This window comes from Cyprinus carpio, chromosome A8, assembly GCF_018340385.1.
Source record: "Cyprinus carpio isolate SPL01 chromosome A8, ASM1834038v1, whole genome shotgun sequence".
In the NCBI taxonomy this organism is placed as follows: domain Eukaryota; kingdom Metazoa; phylum Chordata; class Actinopteri; order Cypriniformes; family Cyprinidae; genus Cyprinus; species Cyprinus carpio.
The window spans coordinates 10,253,929-10,275,074 of record NC_056579.1 but is presented as its reverse complement, the minus strand read 5'-3'; the positions used below and the strand labels follow the sequence as shown (position 1 = coordinate 10,275,074).

Below are 21,146 nucleotides of genomic sequence, written 5' to 3'. Positions count from 1 at the left end.
TACTGCCATAAACCAGTATACACCACTGATCTAATACAACAGTAAAAATTTATACACCACTGACAAAAGATAATTTTCCTATGAGATGCAAATGCGAAAGTCAAAATCTTTATATTTGTCATCACATATCCTAAATAAAACACTTTCAAAAAACCAAACCTTTATATTTGTCATCACATAGTTTCAATTAAATGCTGTTGGAAAACTGAACGACTCTTACCACACTTTTAATGAGTGGTCTATAAAAGTATATAAAGTAAATGATTTGCAGGCTTGTGTGTGATTTGCTTGGCCTCTCTGAATCCCTCCATACAGCAACCCCAGTACACTTGGGTGGCTGTCCCCTACCTCTGCTCCCCTCACAACATAACCTTATATCATTCACACCACTCTGCCTCCATCCAAGTACAGGCCATGGTCCAGACTCCAATTAGTGGTCACACTAACAGGCGGAGATGACGCCTGCCCCTCAAATTACCCACAGCAGCATGTTCAAAGAATGCAAGGGGGGTATTGCTGCTGGCACACCGTGGGCTGATACCCAGGAGTCAGGCAGCTCTGCTTTAATTAAAGGGTGAATTTGCATTTGTTTCTGCTGCTTGTGTTTCAGAAATTTATTTCAAATGGCAATGCCACCCAGTATTATGACCCTAGTGTATTCAGGTATGACGGCGGGACGGCATTGATGGACTATATGCAGAACTCCAGGAGGGAAGAAGGGCTATAATCTTCAAAAACATTTGTGGCTCAACTTTTTTTTTTTTTCGTATGATAGAATACTGTATAGATCAAACAAAAAAAAACCATATATTCAATTCCAAAATAAATTACTAAAATATAAACTAAAACTAGAGAATGGATAAATAAAATACTAAACTGCTTAATCAAATAAAATAAAATTAACAAAAAAATTAAATGAAATAAAAAATAAAAATTCCATTAATATTCTGCCAAAGTAAAAGCTTGAAATATTAAGACATAAATATTGTTTTGGACATTCCATTTTGAGGATGCCCAAGTTTGAAGCATTCCATTAATAGCTGATTTACAGTACAATTGTAATTCACAGCAGTATTAAATGTCAGTCTTGTAACTTGCAGTTTAAAAAAGTAAATTATAAAAGAATTTACAGTACAATTGTAATTCACAGCAGTATTAAATGAAAATAAATTTGCTGTCAAATAAAACTGAAAAAATAATCAGAATCAGCAAAAAGTTCAGCATACAAAAAAAAAAAATAATATAAAATAAAATCTCAGGGGGCACTTCGAGTAAAAATCTTATGCATAAGAGTGCAGCTGGCAAAAAAAAATAATAGTTCAATTAATAATATTTACAATTTTTAATAAAAAATAAATAAAATTTATTTATAATAACAAAAAATGTATTTAAAAAATAAAGCACAATATTAAATAATAATCAAAAAAAATTAATATCAAACATTATTAACCACAATTTATTTTTGATGACATAAGTTGAAACATGATGGATGACAAATGCCCAATATGAAGTTCTTTTAAAACCCACAGAATCTCCAAAACCCACTGCAACACCACTAACCCCATTTAACAAAAATCCCTAAAGCCAATAAAAATAACAACCTACATGTGAACAACAACCTACAAGTGAACAAAAAGTGTCAAAAAGAAGTACTTATGTGGCCGACTAACTAGTTTTCTCTAGGCAGAGCAGTAAACAGTTTAAAAATGGTTGCGTCAATAAATTAAGCCGTGAAGATTTATTTGTTCTGGTCCATGGAATGTAAATGCAGAACCAATGACAACAGGAAATGGAATGACACCATCCCAAAAACTTTCAGTTTTAATAAAAAAGTGACAACTCTCTTACAAGTATCACGTGTACCACTTCAAAACAGTACAGGCATAACCGCCTGAACAACATTTACTGCAAACATATTTGTGCTATTGCATATTTACAGCAAGTCACTTTGCACAAAAGTATCTGCAAAACTTTCAAGAATGGTCAGTATCTGTATTGAACTCAAAAGGCACTTCACAAAGTGTGCATACAAACTAGATGCGTTTTTGATTTCCAGTGGAATCCTCAGAAATATTAAAAAACGACAGACAAACCAACTTCCCTTTAATGAATTTTTTAATTAATTTCCTTCCTGATTCATCACTACACCATCAGACATAACCTAACAAAAAAAAACACCAAAAAAACAAAAACCCAACAATGAAAAAAAAAAAAAATGATAAAAAAAAAAGAAATATCAGAAACAATAAAAAATACTTATACAATACTCACATTTTCTCCTGGTTACTTAGCACCTCCTCTTTAATGTTTTTAACACTGAATTTCCTCTGAATTTCTTCACATTTTTTAAAATAATTTTAACACACCTCACATTTTTTAACACTGAATCTGTCAGTCCAGTATTCCATTGTTCGAACGGCTGCTCGTTTCATCAACATCTGTACCCATCAGCCCTCTGATGACCGCAAGACCTGAGGAGGTCGTAACGGATTTGTAGTAGGAATACAGGGAAAATAAGCACATAAGGATACAGTGTGAATATTTACAAATAAAATGCTTAGATGAAAGCTACAATTAAGCATACAATATTATTGCAAAATGCTAGCCAACATTGAGAGAGAAAAGAAAAATGTTTAACAAAATGTATTTTAACATATTAATGTAACATATTTAATAAATACTCTCAATGCAGTTATTTTTAAAATGCTGCTTCAGATTGAGTTTTACTGTGAAAGGCGTTATGCAAATATATGTTACATTTCTTCATAATGTTACTCTAAACAATATTTTGCTTTATCTAATATCCCAACAATTTTCTATTTCTTAAAAGCATTTTTTATTTTGGAAAACATGGTGTCTTTACGCTATCATGATGTCTTTATAATGGTCTCATCTAAAAAATCCTGCACATGAGGACTGTCAGTATGTACAATTTAATACAACCACCATAATTCAGTTATATTTTTTAAATTTAGCCTTTTAGAATTCAGCCCACAGAATTTCACTCAGGTACATATCTGGGTTTTCGTTACCAAGCCACCAAAAATCCAAAAAATAAAAAATCATCAAACAACAAAAAATTTTTTAAACCAATCAAAAATATCCCCCATTTCAGGCTGAGCCAGATTTTAGTGATTTAACAACAACACATTTTTTATAGGCTTCCAAAAATTCCAAGACTCACGTCGGCGAATTGCGATGGGCCAGATGAGAATGGTAGAGAGACAGAGAGCTGCAACGCCAGCCACACCGCCGGTGACAATCACCATGACAGTGCGGTAAAACCATTTGCAGTCAGAGTCCAGTGTGCTGTAAATAAAGTACAAAATAATGTGAGAAACCGTATAAGGCCAAGTTGAAATCTACATAAAACATGAGACAATGAAGAGTTATGCTACTCTACTGTCACACTACTGAAAACACATGTAACATACACAATACAACAACCAGTGAACATTTGTCCTAAAATAAGACCGGTAGATAGCCACTGTGGATTCCAATCTGTATTTGCAGACAAGAAGGGCATTTAAAGATTCTACATTCCCAGCCACTATGGTCAGGTGCCTGGAAACGGAATTAAAGTGGAATGGAAATGCTGGATTTTACTCACTGACAGGGGTGTAAAGTCTGTATTATCATGACTCCAATTCCATTTGCCACCTTATCAGTGAAGCTCATTGCACCATACACAAAAGCACCACTTTGCTGTTAAAAAAAAAAAAAAGAAAAAAAGATTTTCATTAGCGCTAAAATATGCACATCAAAAACCATTCACAAGCAAAAGCAGTGCAAAACCTTATTGGTGGATTTGTATCTTGAAACCATGCAGCTTTTCCCTTTACAAGACGTTAACTGATGGACTGGAGTTGTGTGGATCATTTTTGTGATGTTTCTATCAGCTGTTTCGACTCTCATTCTGATGGCACCCATTCACTGCAGAGGATCCTTAAGTGAGCAAGTGAAGTAATGCGAAATTTCTCCAAATTTGTTCCAATCTAGAAACAAACTACATCTGGATGGCCTTATGGTGAGTAAAGTTTCAGCAAATTTTTGTTTTTGGGTGAACGATTGCTTTAAAAAGAGATCAAAAGAGAGTCAATTGTTAGCTAATTAGGCGTTACCGCTTTTGCTCTGCAAAGAAACGCTGGTGCTCATTGTGTATGCTTAAGAGATAATATCTGATGAAACCGCATTTGGACAAACACAAAGGTAGCCTGACTGATTTTAGATGTTAACTTTTAAATTACTGTCAGAATTATTTATTTTGTCATATTTGCAACCATTTTAAATGCCGTTTGGGAGCCCTGCATATTTTATTTTTAAGTCCATTTGCTCAGTATATTACAACTCCAATTAAATACACCAACTTGCTCAGAATCACCAAAAAAAAACGAACAAAACTTATCACCAAACAACATCACATACCAACTGCATCAAAAATAGGTTTATAAGTTTTCACTTGATATCATCACATACTCTTTGATCGCCGATGAGTTTGGCAGTCATGGACAGTGACATGACCAGAATGACAGCAGATCCAGCTCCCAGCAGCACGGCGGCTCCATAAACCCGTGTACCCATGTTTGTGTCCACCAAAACCCAAAAGGAAAACACCATTACGGGCACAAGACCTACAAAATAGACCATCTGCAAAAGCAGAAATGAAATATGAGGCATTTTGATTCACAGTATGTTGAACCTGTGAGAGAAACTGTGAACACTTACAGAGGTGCCGATCCATTTGTTAACAGGCTTCATAACGAGAGAAGACACAAGCCCACTGACATACATGACCAGGGGAATAGTTGCAATGTAGTTCTGCAAAAAAGAGAAGATATTCTGCTTAATAACTTAATTTTTAAAAACATTTTATGTAGCTGCCAAGGCAAAATTTCTAATCTGTACTTTTTTTAGGGTTATTTTTTTCACTTAAAGAAAAAAAATTCTAATACTTTTATTAATAATAGTTTTAGAGTAAATAATGATTATGAATTTTTTTTTTTTTTTGGTGAACTATCCATTTAACATTCTCATGGTTACTGGGTCTCACCTTTCCAACCCACAACCACCCCCCCACATAAAAAAATAAATAAATAAAATTATGAGTTTGTACTGGTAAGTGTCATGTTTCTCACCTTTGGAAGTGATAAGGAGTTTATCAGATACATCGGGATGTATGTTTGGGACAAATTTACAATCAGTCTTGTGCACATATATTGTACTGCTACCTGGAGTAGGAAAAAAAATTACCTTTATTGTTTTTCAACAGCATACTGTGAAATATTTTATTATTAGATATATACATAATAATCTTAATAATACTGTACATAATAAAGCTTTTTGTGTGTCTGTGTGAGCTGTTCATGGTAAAAGTGAGAGATCTCCATGAGATCACCTGATAGAAGGCAGGCTCGATGAGCCAGTGTTTCCATTGGAGCAGGGGTCCGGAGCTCTGGGAAGAGCTGGGGACTGGAGTCTGTTCACTCTCCTGAGGCTTGACTCTTCCTTCCTTAGTGCCCAGGTGAAAGATGACGGAGGTTACAGTACCAATGGCCCATATTATGAGTGCCAGATACTGTCACAACAAAGATAAAGCAGATATTACACGGACATTAAAATAGTAGATGATATTTTAAAAAATATTGGTAACCAAGCAGTTTCCATTCCTATTGACTTCCTATTGACTTGGAAGTTGATGGGAACGGAAACTGAAATTGTTATAAATATATTCTTTTATTATTTTCCAATAATGAAGGAAATGACATTTCCTTTAACTCTGATTGTACATGTTTTCAGCTTGATAGACATCGTAAGTACTGAACCTTTCCATTTGATCTCCAATTTGGGGCATATATATTTGCATTTACTCACTCGGAATGTGTGAACATCAACCCAGCCCAGATTCTGGGAAATCGATGGGTCTTCTGTATGCTGGGACTGGAAGTGGAACAAGAGCCACGCCACAGCATATACCACAATGTTTGCCACCACTGTAAAAGCATACCTGTTCAGGAAAGCAAACATTTTTTGTTCATCAATAACAAAGTTAAATAAAACCACAAACTGACTTCCATGAAATTCAGAGTTTAGTTTAAAGTCACAATGAAACGTAAGTTAGTAAGTTAGTGGCTGTTCTTCCATATTCTGACATGCATCTGAATGCAGCAGAATAACGAAAAGAAAAAATGTAGGTAGGGAGGTGGTTCTATCCATCGATTGTTGATTGGATGGAGGCAGATCTGAATGCAGTCGATTGTAAGAAGGGAGCATGATTTAAGCAGACTAAATGATAAGTCTGGCATACACCGTTTTCAACAGAAGATTCAGTTATGACATTTTGATAATAAAAATCAAGTCATGCATGGATGAATAGTTCAAAATAAGATTAATAACATGCATTAAAAAATAGCTAAGCTGTTTTTTCATGTCATTCTGACTTACAGTTTTATTGTTTTTTCCTGTTTAATTTTCAAGTCAAAATATGTCTAATTGTGTCACTGAATAAGACCTTTAAGTTTGGCAACACACATCTACATTGTTTTTTTTCACTTGAGGAGGTAGTGATACCTGTATGATGTCAGTTCCACTTTGGCGTGCTCACATGTGACCAGCTCAGGAATGAGCGACAGGTGGGATATCTGGGTAGCAGCCCAGCCAAACTGGAAGATGATGATGAATGGGATGATGTAAATCAGTCCTGTGGTCTGTGGGGTTCTCTCATCACATCCAATGCAGGGGTTGAATATGAAGGGAAAGGAGGCAAATACCATTAAGTTACATCATATGAAACTTACATTAAACATAACACAAAAAATCTATCAAATTAAGAGTCAGGAGGGGACATCATCTGGACCTTTTTCTACAGCATGTCGCATTTTGCAAAGATTGACAATTTGTAGTGTTGGCTGCATTTGTAATGCTTGTTAACCGCTTGATACAGCTCATTTATTTACGTTACAAACACAGAAACAAGTTTGAATTCACACTCTTACCTACTAAATGCCAGGTCTTTCTTTTCCCATACTTTCCACATCCTGACGTCCGATCGGATTCGTAACCGACGAGCGGAGTGCAGATCCCGTCCGCGATCTGACCGACCAGCAGCAGCGCACCTGCGTTTGTATCCCTGAAACCGAGAACCGAGTGATAATACACCAGCAGATACGAGAACCACATAGACGCGCAGAGGTCGTTGAAGAAATGTCCCACGGCGTACGTCAGTCGCCTGCACACCGGTAAAGTTACCGGCTGATCGGACATCGTGTGAACGGAGGAAACAGTAAACGGCTCGTGCAGACTGAAAGAAAGAGCGACTCATCCAGCAGTGTTTTCTGTTTTAATTGTCCATCTCACACCTACGCTATACAGGGAAAGGGGATGTTACTATGAAATGCTTTTAATAGACAGCACATGCCCCCTTTTAAAGAAGGAAAGGAAAAGATACCAACGCCACCTTTGATTTTGTAAATGAAAACAGCACATTGTCAGAATTTAAATTTAAACTTTGTACATACACACACACACACCTATAGTACTGAGCAAAAAGTCTTAGGCCATTAGTATTTTCACCACCAAAAAAAAAAACAAAAAAACGGGTTTGTCAGTTATTTCTATCTTTTGCTGTAGTGTGTCAGAAGGAAAGGTTTACTTTTCTAAACATTTCTTTTAATTGTATTAATCTAGTTTTTTTTTTTTTGTATGTTTAGGGGTCTGACGACAGCCAGTGCTCCACAGAGAGCTCTGATCTCACCATCATCAAGTCTGTCTAGAATTAATTGAAACAGAAAAAAAAAAAAAAAAAAACAGGCACCAAGTCCAGAACAACTGTGGCAACGACACCAAGACACTTGAAGAAAGATAGAAATAACTGGCTTAAAACCATTTTTATTGGTGAAAATATAATGGCCTAAGACTTTTGCACAGTATACAGGGCATCCAGAAAGTATTCACAGTGCTTCACTCTTTCCACAATTTATGTTACAGCCTTATTTCGTCTGGCCACTCTACCATACAGGCCTGAATGGTGGAGTGCTGCAGAGATGGTTGTTCTTCTTCTGGAAGGTTCTCCTCTCTCCACAGAGAAACGCTGGAGCTCTGTCAGAGTGACCATCGGGTTCTTGGTCACCTCCCTGACTAAGGCCCTTCCCCCTTGATCGCTCAGTTTGGCTGGGCGGCTCACTCTAGGAAGAGTCCTGGTGGTTAAAGCTTCTTCCTTTTACTGATGATGGAAGCCACTAAGCTTATTGAGACCTTCAATGCAACAGTAATTTTTCTGTCTCCTTCCCCAGATCTGTACCACGATACGATCGTGTCTCAGCGGTCTACAAACAATTCCTTGGACTTCATGGCTTGTTTTGTGTTCTGACATGCACTGTTAACTGTGGGACTTTATATAGACAGGTGTGTGCATTTCCAAACCATGTCCAGTCGACTGAAATTACCACAGGTGGACTCCAATCAAATTGTAGAAACATCTAAAGGATGATCAGTGAAAACAGGATGCAACTCAATTTTGATTGTCATGGCAAACGCTGTGAATACTTATGTACATGTGATTTTTTGTTTTGTTTTTTAATAAATTTGCAAAGATTTCAAACAAACTTCTTTCACATTTTCATAATGGAGTATTGTTTGTAGAAATTTGAAGAAAATAATCCATTTTTGAATAAGGCTTTAACAAAAAGTGAAGCGCTGTGAATACTTTCCAGATGCACTGTATGTATGTATATATATATATATATATATACACACACACACACACACACGTATATGTGTGTATTGCGGCACAATGTATGTTATAATATGTTATAATACATTGTGTATACACTCACTAAACAAAGAGTGACAGCTTTTTTAGTGGTTATGAGCACTCTTTGCAAGCTTTCTAGTCTTTAATTGTGGGAATGATTGTGTCGGGAATGAAGTCTGCATATTTATGCTGGATTCGCTCTCGAAGTACTAGTGATTGACATAGTGATAACCATAGCAATGGACGGGACAAATATGTGAAAATGTGCATTAAGAATAGAGCACCCTCACTAATTTTAGAAGCACCCTCTGATTATTTCTAGAACCTGGTTGATACACTTTTATTGCAAAACTTTATACAAAAACAACTAAATACAATGCACTAAATAAAATAAATGAATAAATGCATATTTACAATTTAAGCACTTAACTAAAATAAGTAGGCTTTTAATAAAATAAATAACTAGAGAAAGCTGACTATAATCAGCTTGCTTCCATTCAGTGAGATAAGCCTACTCCTCACCTGAATTAGCAAAAAAGCTCTTCTGGGCTTCAGTAATGCGAACATGTTTGTGTGTGTACATGGTATATCTAAGCGAGAGCAGAGCCAATTCATAAAAAAAACAATGTACATTTAAAAGCACACCAGTTTTGTGCAAGTGAAGGAAATCAGCTTGCAAGTGGAGAGATTTTTCCTCAGATCACGTAACATTATGCGCTCTCGATATTTGTCATATATCACACTATAGAAACCACCTAAAATTAAGTATAAAGAGGAGAAGAAAGCGGCCTTAGGCAGCTGCACATGCCAGGATCCACCACTGCCAGATGCAGTTAGAAATTTCTGGTAGGGGGAGCACCTGGGGTGGCCAGCCAAATTTTAGAGGGGGCCGGTGCCACCCCTGGCCACCACGTAGACATTCCCCTGTATGTGTATATATATATATATATATATATATATATATACAGTACAGGTCAAAAGTTTGGAAACATTACTATTTTTAATGTTTTTGAAAGAAGTCTCTTCTGCTCATCAAGCCTGCATTTATTTGATCAAAAATACAGAAAAAACAGTAATATTGTGAAATATTATTACAACTTAAAATAATAGTTTTCTATTTGAATATACTTTAAAAAAATAATTTATTCCTGTGATGCAAAGCTGAATTTGCAGCATCATTACTCCAGCCTTCAGTGTCACATGTAACATCCAGTCTATCACATGATCATTTAGAAATCATTCTAATATTCTGATTTATTATGAGTGTTGGAAACAGTTCTGCTGTCTAATATATTTGATGAATAAAAGGTTAAAATGAACTGCATTTATACAAAATAAAAAAAAAAAAATCTAATAATATATATTCTAATAATATATTTTCTTTACTATCACTTTTTATCAATTTAACACATCCTTGCTGAATAAAAGTATTGATTTTATTTAAAAAAAAAAGAAAGAAAAAAAAATACTGACCCCAAATTACTGACCAGTAGTGTATATTGTTATTACAAAATATTTATATTTTAAAAACGTCGCTTCTTTTTTTTTTTTTTTTTATTCATCAAAGTATCCTAAAAAAGTATCACATGTTCTGAAAAAATATTAAGCAGCAAAACAGTTTCCAACTTTGATAATGAATCATCATATTAGAATGATTTCTAAAGGATCATGTGATAATGATCCTAAAAATTCAGCTTTGCATCACAGAAATAAATGATAATTTAAAGTATAATAAATTTAAAAACAATTATTTTAAATTGTAATAATATATCACAATATTAAATTTTTTTTCTGTATTTTTGATCAAATAAATGCAGGCTTGATGAGCAGAAGAAACTTCTTTCAAAAACATTAAAATAGTAATGTTTCCAAACTTTTGACCTGTACTGTATATGTAAGAAATAAAAATGCAATCAAGTCATAAATAAATATTTTTAATATATTAATCCATGGCCTGTTGCTGAGTCAAGTTTTGGCATAAGCGGAGGAATAAGCATAAGCAAACAGTATAAATATGTTTTAGTAAAACATACCAATTTTGTTCTGCATGTAACCAATAAAAGGAAAAAGGATGGATTTAAGCACACAGATGACTCTGAAAATTATCATGTGGTCATATGATATGTGACAATACCATAGACACATGGCCATAAGTCATTCATCATAATGATGATGTCACACTTAGCATTTAAAATACACCAAGTACTAAATGGGTCTGGTGATTCATTGGAACTGCAGGTGAATAAATGAGTCAGCAGCTTATGAAGTGCAAATCCTGATTGGCCCGCAGAGCCCTAACCTCAACCCCATCAAACAACTTTTAGATGAACTGGAATGGAGATTGCTAGCCAGGTTTTCACATCCACCATCAGTGCCTGACCTCACAAATGCTCTACTGGATGTATGGGCGAAAATTTGCACCAACCTCCATATTAATGTCCATGTATTTAGAATGCAATGATATTGAAGTCCCTGTTGGTGGATACACACACATATACATCAAATATCCAAAAAAAAAAATGCAACAACACAAAAAAACAAAACATAATCACACCATATGCAAAACTTTAAAATAAACAATGCAATGACTCAAAAAAAAAATGTCAGTGCAGGACACTTGCTTAAATTTTAAACATTTTACTTGGAAAGGCACAAACTATGATTTCCTGGTAAATAAACTTTGATGTGAGAAATGAAACAAGTAAATAATTTCTTTTCTTTAAACGTTCCTTGAACAGATATCAGACCTCTGCGGGAGCGTTCCCGCATCAGTTTATATAGTCTGTCGTTTGTCTCGTCATTTCATTTCAAGCTCACTGTGTTGTCGTCTTCTTTTTTGTTTTTTTGTTTTTCAAAAGTGCAATAACAACAATGACGAGAATAATATCCATTTTTATCCCAGTAACCCCACACCACATGACACCAACAACCTTGCTACAGAGTCCACATTGACAGAAAAAAAAAAAAACAAGGAAGATTTTATATATAAAAAAGACAAAAGGACAAAAAGTAAGCGTTTCCAGGACACCACAACTGCTTTACAACCCAAAGATTCCTCTCAATCAAAAAAATAAAATAAAAATACAAATAAAAAAATTCAATTACAGGAAAAAAAAAAAGACTCCAGACTCTGGATGAGATGAAATGTGTCCTGTTATTTTGTAATTTGGTGGGTGTCATTCCCAGTGCAGAGGCGACTCCTGCCCTCATGTTTTTAATCTCAAGATCTATTTCTAAAGATACATAAATCATCTGTTCACTAATGTAACATCCCCTGATCAATGAACAATAAACATTCTGCATGGAAACTAGTATACACCAACAGTTTCAAACAGCATCTTTTCACACACTGTGGTCTTATATCATCAATTAATCTCATATCATCATCTTTTCATTGTTTTGAGTGTTTGTGTGATTTTTTTTTTTTTTAACACATCTTATGTTTCTTAATTTATTTTCTTTTTTTGAAGGAACCAGTCTGTTGGACAGTTAACAACATTCCTTTGCACTCCATTAAGTGTGGAAGTATCAATGAAAGAAAGTGTGATGGGGACAGAGAGAAATAGAAAGAGAGAAAGACAGAGAAAGAGATCCGTGTATTTGCTTGCATTTCAAACTTAACAGTGACCAGAATGTTTCAAGTTCTTTTCAAAGAGCGCGCTTCACTTGTGCCTCTGAAGAGCTTTCCTCTTTCTTCTCTTAAAAAAACAACAGCACCTGAAAGAAAATCAGAGCAAAATTTACTAGACAAAAAAAAAAAAATAATAATTATTTATGTATTTATTTATTTATAATATATAATTGCAAATATTGCATTATTCCAAATAAATAGATTATGTTCCACAAATAAATGTAAATCATTAACAAAAACCAAACATATTCACACAATAAATAGATTGAGATCCACCAATAAATACTTCACAAATATTTTTTATTCTACGAACACAACTTTGCCTGGAATTTATTTGTACATCACGTCCTGTGCATTTGTAGATCGCTGTGCGTATTTGTGGATAGCTCGCTGTGCATTTGGGGATTGCTGCGCGTATTTGTGGATTTTAAGACATTTCTAGCACACCAATCCAGGAATGTATGGACTCCACCCACTGTCTACTCAAGCCAATCAGATAACAGCCACACTTCGCTAAACCAATCGTAGCACATTCTTACTATAACCAAATACGTTTTGCTTTACAATCAGGGCGGGAGCAGCCAGATTCATTTTGCACCCCTGTAAGGAACTGCATTCTATGGACACTTTGTTCAAATTAAGCTGAAGTGTTGTTTGTGTGGTTTAAAAAAACCTGTATCCAAAAGATTGTTGGAGTGTAAGGCTTCTTTATATTTCCATTAGGATCAGTGAATGAGGATAAACTCAGGATTGTACACAATTTATGATCATTCACAGATCAAGAACATCTTCGGTAATACCCTCGCGACTCATCCGAAGCTAACAGAAATCTACTGCGATGCTGTCTACTCTGGACGAGGTGCGACACGATGAAGGACAAATGATTTGCACATTTGCTTTAATGCGTCCATTTGCAGTTAAAGCTGTTGCAGCGCAGCGAGCAGAGACATGGTGTAATACATGGCATAGCTTATTTAGCCTTTTAAAGCACAATCACGGTAACAAATATAGGGCATAATAACATGCATAAAATTAATTTGGGGCCAAAATGACCATTTGGGTACCTGTCTCAGCATCACTGCAGCGTGTAGTACTGGAGTTTTGTAAAGTGGACAATGTAAATAAAAACCTACTTTGGATGCTGTTAAGTAACTTTTACAAACAAAACAGTGTTTAACAGTGTTTTAACCAATAAATATCTCGTCTTACATTTATATCTATTTATTTCCAACACACCTGCACCACATTAAAAAAAAAGAACCCACCTATATTTTTTACTCCCCAAACAATGGCAATAACTTTGTAATACTTTTAATTAATGTTTGAAAATATTATTTATAATGCTAAATACACTGTTAGATCCTCATGGCTTTTCATATCCATATCATCCAAACTGCTTCACTGTAAAACTGGAAAACTCTTATGTTGTGTGACGGCAATGCAACCTGTTACACAAACTCGCATGTTTATCAAGAGGTTGAATCTAGTAATTTATAAGTCAGTTACTTATTGACGCTTTTCTTTCTATCTTGAATGACGCTTCCATAATGCGTTTGTATCCAGTACAGTATTGTTCCCATAGCCGTGATTTAAAGTGCTGTTTCTCTGGCATTTTCAAAGGCAGGTAAAATATACTGTGGCTTGGCTTGATACACCATCTAATGATCTAATGAAATCCAATTTTAAACATCTTTTACTGTATCAATTTTTATGGTGCTTATATTTCCTATTTGAGCCAATGCATATTATGAATGAAGTTATTTTAGGAACAGACCACCCTGATTGTAAAGCAAAACGTGATTGGTTATAGTGAGAACATGCTATTATTTGGTCAGCGAAGTGTGGCTGTTATCTGATTGGCTTGAGTAGATGGTGGGTGGAGTCACGCATTTACAGATTGTCAGCGTCTTGATGCTAGAAATGTTTCAAAATCCACAAATGCACAGCGAGTGATCCATAAATGCGTGCAGCAAACTACAAACCTACAGGACACGATTCACAAATGAATGGCAGGCAAAGTTGTGTTTGTGACATAAAAATGTATTTGTGAATATGTTTTTTATTTGGAAATCTCATTTTATTTATTTGTGGATTTAATTAATGTTTGTGAAATTCTGAGATTTTTTTGTGGATCTCATTCTATTTATTTGTCAATGTGTTTAATTTTTTGTAAATCTCTTTATATTTATTTGTGGATAATAATCTATTTATTTGGAATAATGCAACAATTCTACACCCATAGAATTAGGTTAAAAATTGAAGAGTGCTGAGGCATAATGAGGAACATTAAAGCAGTAAAGGGATATTCATATAGCAATTTGCAGTGACAAAATGAGTAATTCATGAATAATTCATTTTCAATTAGAATTGATTTTACAGTGATTAATTTGTCTGCTATGATTCATAACAACCCACATACAGGGATATATAAAACAAATAAAATAATCAATGAAAAAGTGTCAGTGATTAATATGATGTATTATTCTCTGTAATTTGTATACAAATGCTTTTACCTGCAGAATGTTATTTTTTTTAACAGAATGAAAACTGATTTATTATAGGAACACCACTGGGGGACTTCCAGTGATAATAAACTTACTTTGTGTCCTCTGCCACCTCTACCTCGGCAGGTGCAGTGATGGGAGCATTGGAGTGTCCTGCGGTTGGGTCGTCTGTGTTCAGCTCTCCATTCGTGGAGCTCATGACCTGAAGATCACACAGACAGAAACAATAAAAACATGTCATGCAATTCCCAAGAACTGAACAATTTACTCCAGTTTGTGACATTAGAAAGTCACAATTCACACGCTAAGAAACATATGCGTCCTGTAATAGGTAATTTAAAAAGCTATGAATTGTAAATATTAAAGATATGAGATTTATATGACCAAAAGAGCACATTTCTTACAGAGTATGTGAAATAATCTAATAAACACATGTACTGACTGCTATTTCATCAAAATAACATTTGATACAGAAGAAACACCACAAAGTACTTCCTAAAAAACGTCTTTCAACCCCAACAATCATCCTTAAAAATTAAAACACATATATAAAAAAAGGGAGGAACCACAGTTTACAATGTATATGTGATCATTCAAATTAGTCATTAATAGGGGTGTAACGGTTCACAAAATTCATGGTTCGGTTCGATACGACACAGTGGTGTCACGGTTCGTTTCGGTATGTTTGGTACGGGGCTAATTGGTTATGTTGCAATGAAATAGAAACAAAATATTTCTGTTTTATGAAGGCGAGGCCAATGGATATCACACAGGCAGCGTGCAAACTTTGCGCAAGAGTTATGCCGGTGAACATCTTAAATCTAAGTCAGTTTACTATATGCAGAAAGTGGAAGTAAAAACGGACTGACAGAGTAATGACAGACCTCATTCTCGCCGCATTCTCTCTCAGAGACGAATCTACTTCAATATATGCTGATAATGGTATATAGCTAACTGTTTTAATTTATTCCCTTAATATTTCTCTTGTGGCCCGTGCACAGTGGGAAAAAAACCCTTTTAAATGGCAAGTCAGTGCTTGGAATAAAAGCTTTTTATTTAATTGATTTTTGATTTTGCCAAATCCTCTTAATATTGTCAATAATTGATGTTTTTGACAATATCTCTGGCTATCGCTGATACGAGATCATTGCCTTTCGATGCACCCCAGCAATGGGAGGTTATCTCGGGGCTGTCCGCTACGCCACTGGGCAGACAGCACATTGCCTGTTACACCATTTAAAGAGGCATAGCAATAGGGCAGGCAATTGCCTGGGGCCCCGCATTTTAAGGGAGCCCCCGACAGCTGACCATTTGAACAATCGGAAATGTCGTTATTGATATAACATGGAGCAATATATCTACATCCCCCTCTCATGTTATGCTGGATGTGCTTGCTTTTTCCTTGTGATGTGTTGGCTGCCATTTTCAAACCAGCACTTACTCATGCATAATATGCTAATTTAAACATGAAGAGGACTTATCCGTCTGGCAGCCAGAAGCGGAAAAAAGGATGAGGAGGATGAAAAGAGGAAACATGACAGCGGTAAATAATGGAAATAAGACTGACTTAAGAATAATTATATGACAAACAAATGTTTTCGATGTTAATTCCAGTTTATTTTCATTTAATTATTTGGAGGATGAATTACTGGTAATAGTCCAATTACTTATAGAGTTACTGGAAACAGGTTAGCTAGGGTTGCACTTAGCAGCAGCATATTATGTAGTGTTTAGTGTTTATAGGCTGCAATAGAATAGGTGGTACCAGGAAAGATGCGCGTCACCGCTTGGCAGGTTTCGGTACCAAGGATACAAACTTTCAGTGAAATTCGCCATTTTGAATTTGAACTTGGACATTTGTGTGATTTGTGTAGATCCACTGAGTATTTAAAATTGTTTAGGGGAGGTGGGCGGGGGTCTTTTTACAGTGCCAGACAGTAGTATCAACTCAATTCTGTACCCGCTCAAAGTCACCTGCTTGCAAAAGCTCCTCTAGCGTTGAGTATTGTAGCCAATCACAGACATCTCTGTTGAAAGCAGTGGCCAATCAGAGGTGTTTACTTTACGTTAGTCAGAATCTGCTTTGATCTATTTTTCACTTGTTTTAATCTTCCTAATAAAACAAGACAAAATGAAAGCATACGCGATGTAAATAAGATATTCATTGTGTAGTTGGCTATTAATTATATGAGGAGTTTTCGCGCGAGTAAGCTTGGTCAGTTGCGCCATAAGGGAAGCGCCTTTTGCTCTGTGTCTTTTACATAATACATTCACAGTTTGAAGAACAGTTTAAGAGGACCATCCACGTATACTGTTTCAGGAGTGTAAAAAATTACGCGAGTGAATCCATTTATTTTTAAATGACATGAGACTTTGTGACTTCCTGCACTTGCTATACTTCAAGCAAGACGTGAAAAAAAAACTAGGGAGTTAAAATGGCAACTGAGCTAATGAGTGATCCTCTGCTGCCATCTACTGTATATAATGGTAATTTCATGTCATTTTCATCTTAAGTCTTTGTTTTCCACCAGGTGATATTTTCCAGTCTTCTTCATGAATGAGAGATAACATTTAAAGTGAATTTTGGCAGAGTTAAAAAAACAATAATAAAGGCTTTAAATTTGTCACCCATGATTAGTTTGCATCCCACTCTTGCTGCCAGTGTGGCGCCCGCGATTCAATATAAATACATATCATTACATTTACTTGACATTTATTTAGCTCTTCTACATTAAATTTGTTGAGTTTACATAATTAGCTGTCAACTAATAAAACTAGTAAAGCTGATAAAAACATACCTCAGGTCAACAATGAACCAAGAGAGGCTGTCAGCACTGGCACTAATTTCAATTGAACGGAACATAATAAGGTCTTTGGATATGGAGGATAAGTGACAGCATATGCTGTAGCTAAGGCTCATAAGGACCATTTTTAGGGTGACAATCGGTTACTGTAAATATGAAGATTGTATTGTATCTTCTGCCATAAAGAAGAAGATTGATATTTTGTTAAAGAATAAGCATTTTGTTTTGTAAAATAAACAATTTATGTTCTATTATATGTGTTTTAACTACTTTTTGTATGTTGTATAAATATATATCTAGGTAACGAGGATATATTAACAAAATAATCTTTCAGAAGGGCCTCATCTATTATTTTTGCCTGAGGCCCCCAACTTCATCTTGGTTCGCCTCTGGTCGTTTGGGCTGTCTTGTTGAGCGCAGTGGTACTGAGCACATTATATTTCACACTTTAAGCTCTTTTATTTTCCAAATATAATAGGATCGATTAGTCCAACGAATCGTTCCGTTTGTAATGCATACCGAACCGAAAGCCTCATACTGAACGGTTCAATACGAATATGTGTATCGTTACACCCCTAGTCATTAATTATTATTTTTAAGGTAGAAAACATACGACTACACTGCAACATTTTTGGGCCTGTCTCATATTCAACCCCTATAATAGTCATTTTGTAAAATTTGTAACTGGAATCTAAAAGCATTTTTCTTATACACTATTGTAAGGTTTGGGATCTATACAATTTTTTTTTTAATGAAATGTAAATGCAGCCTTGTTGAGCATAGAAAAAAAAAACAAGCAAAACAAAAAAATATATATATATCCCTAACTTTTGAATGGTAGTGTATGACACAACTGTAAAAAACTGAAAACAAACCAAAATACATTTTCTTGGCCCCAGAACTAAAATAAAATGAAATCTAGAAAAAAATATTTTAATTTGAATAAATTTGGCATTAAAACAAAGCTTTTCAGACTTAACACAGAAACTAAATTGTAAAGACAAAAAAAAAAAAAAAAAAACGAGAAGTAAAAACAAAATTATAACTTCAAAATATAATAACCCTGTGCTGAGGATAAGAATATTCATAAGATATAATTATCTTAAGATTTGAGATGAAAAACACCAGATCTGTGTTAGTCCATGGGATATCATTATAAAATCCAACACTAGGTGGCATGATAATATCAAATAACTTTTAAAAACTACACACAACAATTACTTCTTCTTTTGAAATCTATCAGCATCCATTAGATCCTATCACACCGTGAGCTGCTCTCTTCAACTAAAATGCTTGATGGCTTCTATTTAAAACACATGGTATCTCCAAGGAACAACACTGTTGCCATCTGTAGTGTGTTTAGTGCCTAAAGGAGCCAAGCAGAGCGTCACAGATGAATGAGTGTGCGAAAGACAGAGAGAAACAGTCACGCTCACTCAAAAAGCAACACCACGGTGTAAGCAGTACCTGCACTGAGCCCCCCAGCCTCTCGGCCGTGAGATGCGACCCCAGAGTCTCCTCATTGGTCACTGGAGTGGGCTGGGACTCACTTCCTTTGAGCTCGGGCGACTGATCGACAGTAGAAGAGCATTTTGGGGGTGGAAGCATGGAGGGTGGGATAGGGTGAGATGGAAGGAGATTTTGAGGTATGATGGGTAGGGGCCGGGGGGTGAGTGAACACAAACAAATGAAAAATAAAACATTAAAAAGAAAACACTAAGAAAAAAGAAAAAAGCTAAATAAACAAAATAAAAGAAAAAAAAAAATAAAAAAATAAAAAAAATTAACGAGTGAAAAAAAAAATTAAAATAAACAATTTTTTTTACAAATGAACAACCTAGCAAACATGCAGAATTAAGAAAGGATGCTATTAGAAATCAATATGGGTTTTCACAAATAATTACATGAACACTACCATTATATCTCTTTAAACAATGTCTTTTTTAAGACATGCAAGCACAAGCAGAGGGGCACATACAGATACAACAATCTTCCGCCTGACTTTTAAGCTCATTTTATGCTCATGTACTGTAGCATGAAATGAATGCAGAGATACTCATCACCACAGGTTAAACTGGGATTTTGGAGTTGGGGCTACCTTACATTTTTTTTTTTTTAAAAAACAAGCAAAATTTCAACTGTATGTTAGTGAATGCACATCAGGACACATTTGATAGATTTTATTTAAAGATGTCACAGGAACGGAGGTGAGCCATAATGAAATCAGAATTTCCAGGGTGGCATTCTATGCTGCTCTGAAGAACACTGTCTGTCTGTTAGTAGATGTATATTATTAACGGGCACATTTTGGCTACAGTTTATTTTTTGATTTCATTGGGACATGGGTGAGCAACAAAGAAATAGTGTGTGTGCCAGAGTTTTGTAATGACAGCAAGAACACAAACTCCAGACAAGGACTAATTTAAAATGGACACTACCATTCAAAAGTTTGGGGTCGATAGAGTTTTTCTTTTTACTGTTTGAAGAAATCTATATTTTTCTTCAGCAAGGATGCATTAAGCTGATCAAAAGTAACAGTAAAGTAATTTATAATGTTACAAAATTTCTATTTCCTAATAAATGCTATTCTTTTGACCTTTGTTTATCAAAGAATCCAGAAAAAATGCCTCACAGTTTCCACAAAAATTAACACTTTTTGTCACTGATAAGTAATGTTTCTTGAGCTCCAAATCAGCATATTAGAAAGAATTCTGAAGGATCATGTGTCTGAAGACTGAAGAAATGCCTGCTGAAAATTCAGCTTTGACATTACAAAAATAAATTACATTAAAATAGAAAACAATTTAGAACTCTGATAATATTTAGCAATATTATGTTTTACTGTATTTTAGTTCAAATAAATGCAGCCTTGGTGAGCATAAGAGACTTCTTTCATAAATATTAAAAAAATCTTACTGACAACACACTTTCGAAAGGTAGTGTATCTAGACAAAAGAAAAAAAACGGACAATCAGTATCGAGGAATTCTTGTCCTGTCCACATTGTCACAATCATCCAGATATCATGACAAAAACAGATCCAGGAACATGATCGCCATAGAGTTAAAGTCAGAACATGTATGCCCTACAGAAAGTGAAGACAGTGCTGATACCGCCACTGATTTTATTTCAGCAGCAGGGAACTTTGTCTCTAAGCAACTGGCCAGTAAAACAGATTTGTTTACATCAAGGAAGGCACAACTAACCAGCCTTCCATCCCACTAATTAATCACACGAATGATGTTCAAAAACTGCATTGCACAACTGTAACATCACGCCAAACTTGAGCAACTCCTTCAACAACTTTTCCTCTGTCATCACTGTGTATGACCAAAAGCATCAGGGCTTATTCTGATTGGTCACATATCCAAAGAGGAAAAGTGGGCAGAACACTCACCTGTAGTGGGTGTACTGTATCTGGCTACATGTTTGAGTGTGTAAGATACACTGCACTGGCAC

General features: G+C 35.2%; 2 protein-coding genes across 3 annotated transcripts in view; both read right to left on the bottom strand.

The window, feature by feature from the left end:
- Window positions 1-2,373: 2,373 nt before the first annotated feature.
- On the bottom strand, window positions 2,374-7,502 carry mfsd12b (major facilitator superfamily domain containing 12b). The gene is made up of 10 exons (XM_019077993.2): window positions 6,993-7,502; window positions 6,568-6,778; window positions 5,872-6,004; window positions 5,396-5,575; window positions 5,136-5,228; window positions 4,726-4,818; window positions 4,477-4,647; window positions 3,611-3,705; window positions 3,185-3,309; window positions 2,374-2,471 (listed from the first exon to the last, which is right to left on the bottom strand). The coding sequence occupies exons 1-10, from the start codon at window positions 7,258-7,260 to the stop codon at window positions 2,392-2,394; spliced, it is 1,449 nt and encodes a 482-aa protein (XP_018933538.2). The 5' UTR covers window positions 7,261-7,502; the 3' UTR covers window positions 2,374-2,391.
- Window positions 7,503-11,711: 4,209 nt separating this feature from the next.
- The window catches only part of csnk1g2b (casein kinase 1, gamma 2b), a 34,807-nt gene continuing 25,372 nt past the window's right edge, over window positions 11,712-21,146 (bottom strand). Inside the window, exons 10-12 of one of the 2 annotated variants that reach the window (XM_042762064.1) lie at window positions 19,156-19,257; window positions 14,980-15,086; window positions 11,712-12,466 (exon numbers count right to left, since the gene is read on the bottom strand). In XM_042762064.1, coding sequence (XP_042617998.1) covers window positions 12,412-12,466; window positions 14,980-15,086; window positions 19,156-19,257 — 264 coding nt within the window. In that variant the 3' untranslated portion in view covers window positions 11,712-12,411. The remainder of the gene's footprint in view (window positions 12,467-14,979; window positions 15,087-19,155; window positions 19,258-21,146) is intronic. The other variant, XM_042762065.1, reaches the window with a different exon arrangement.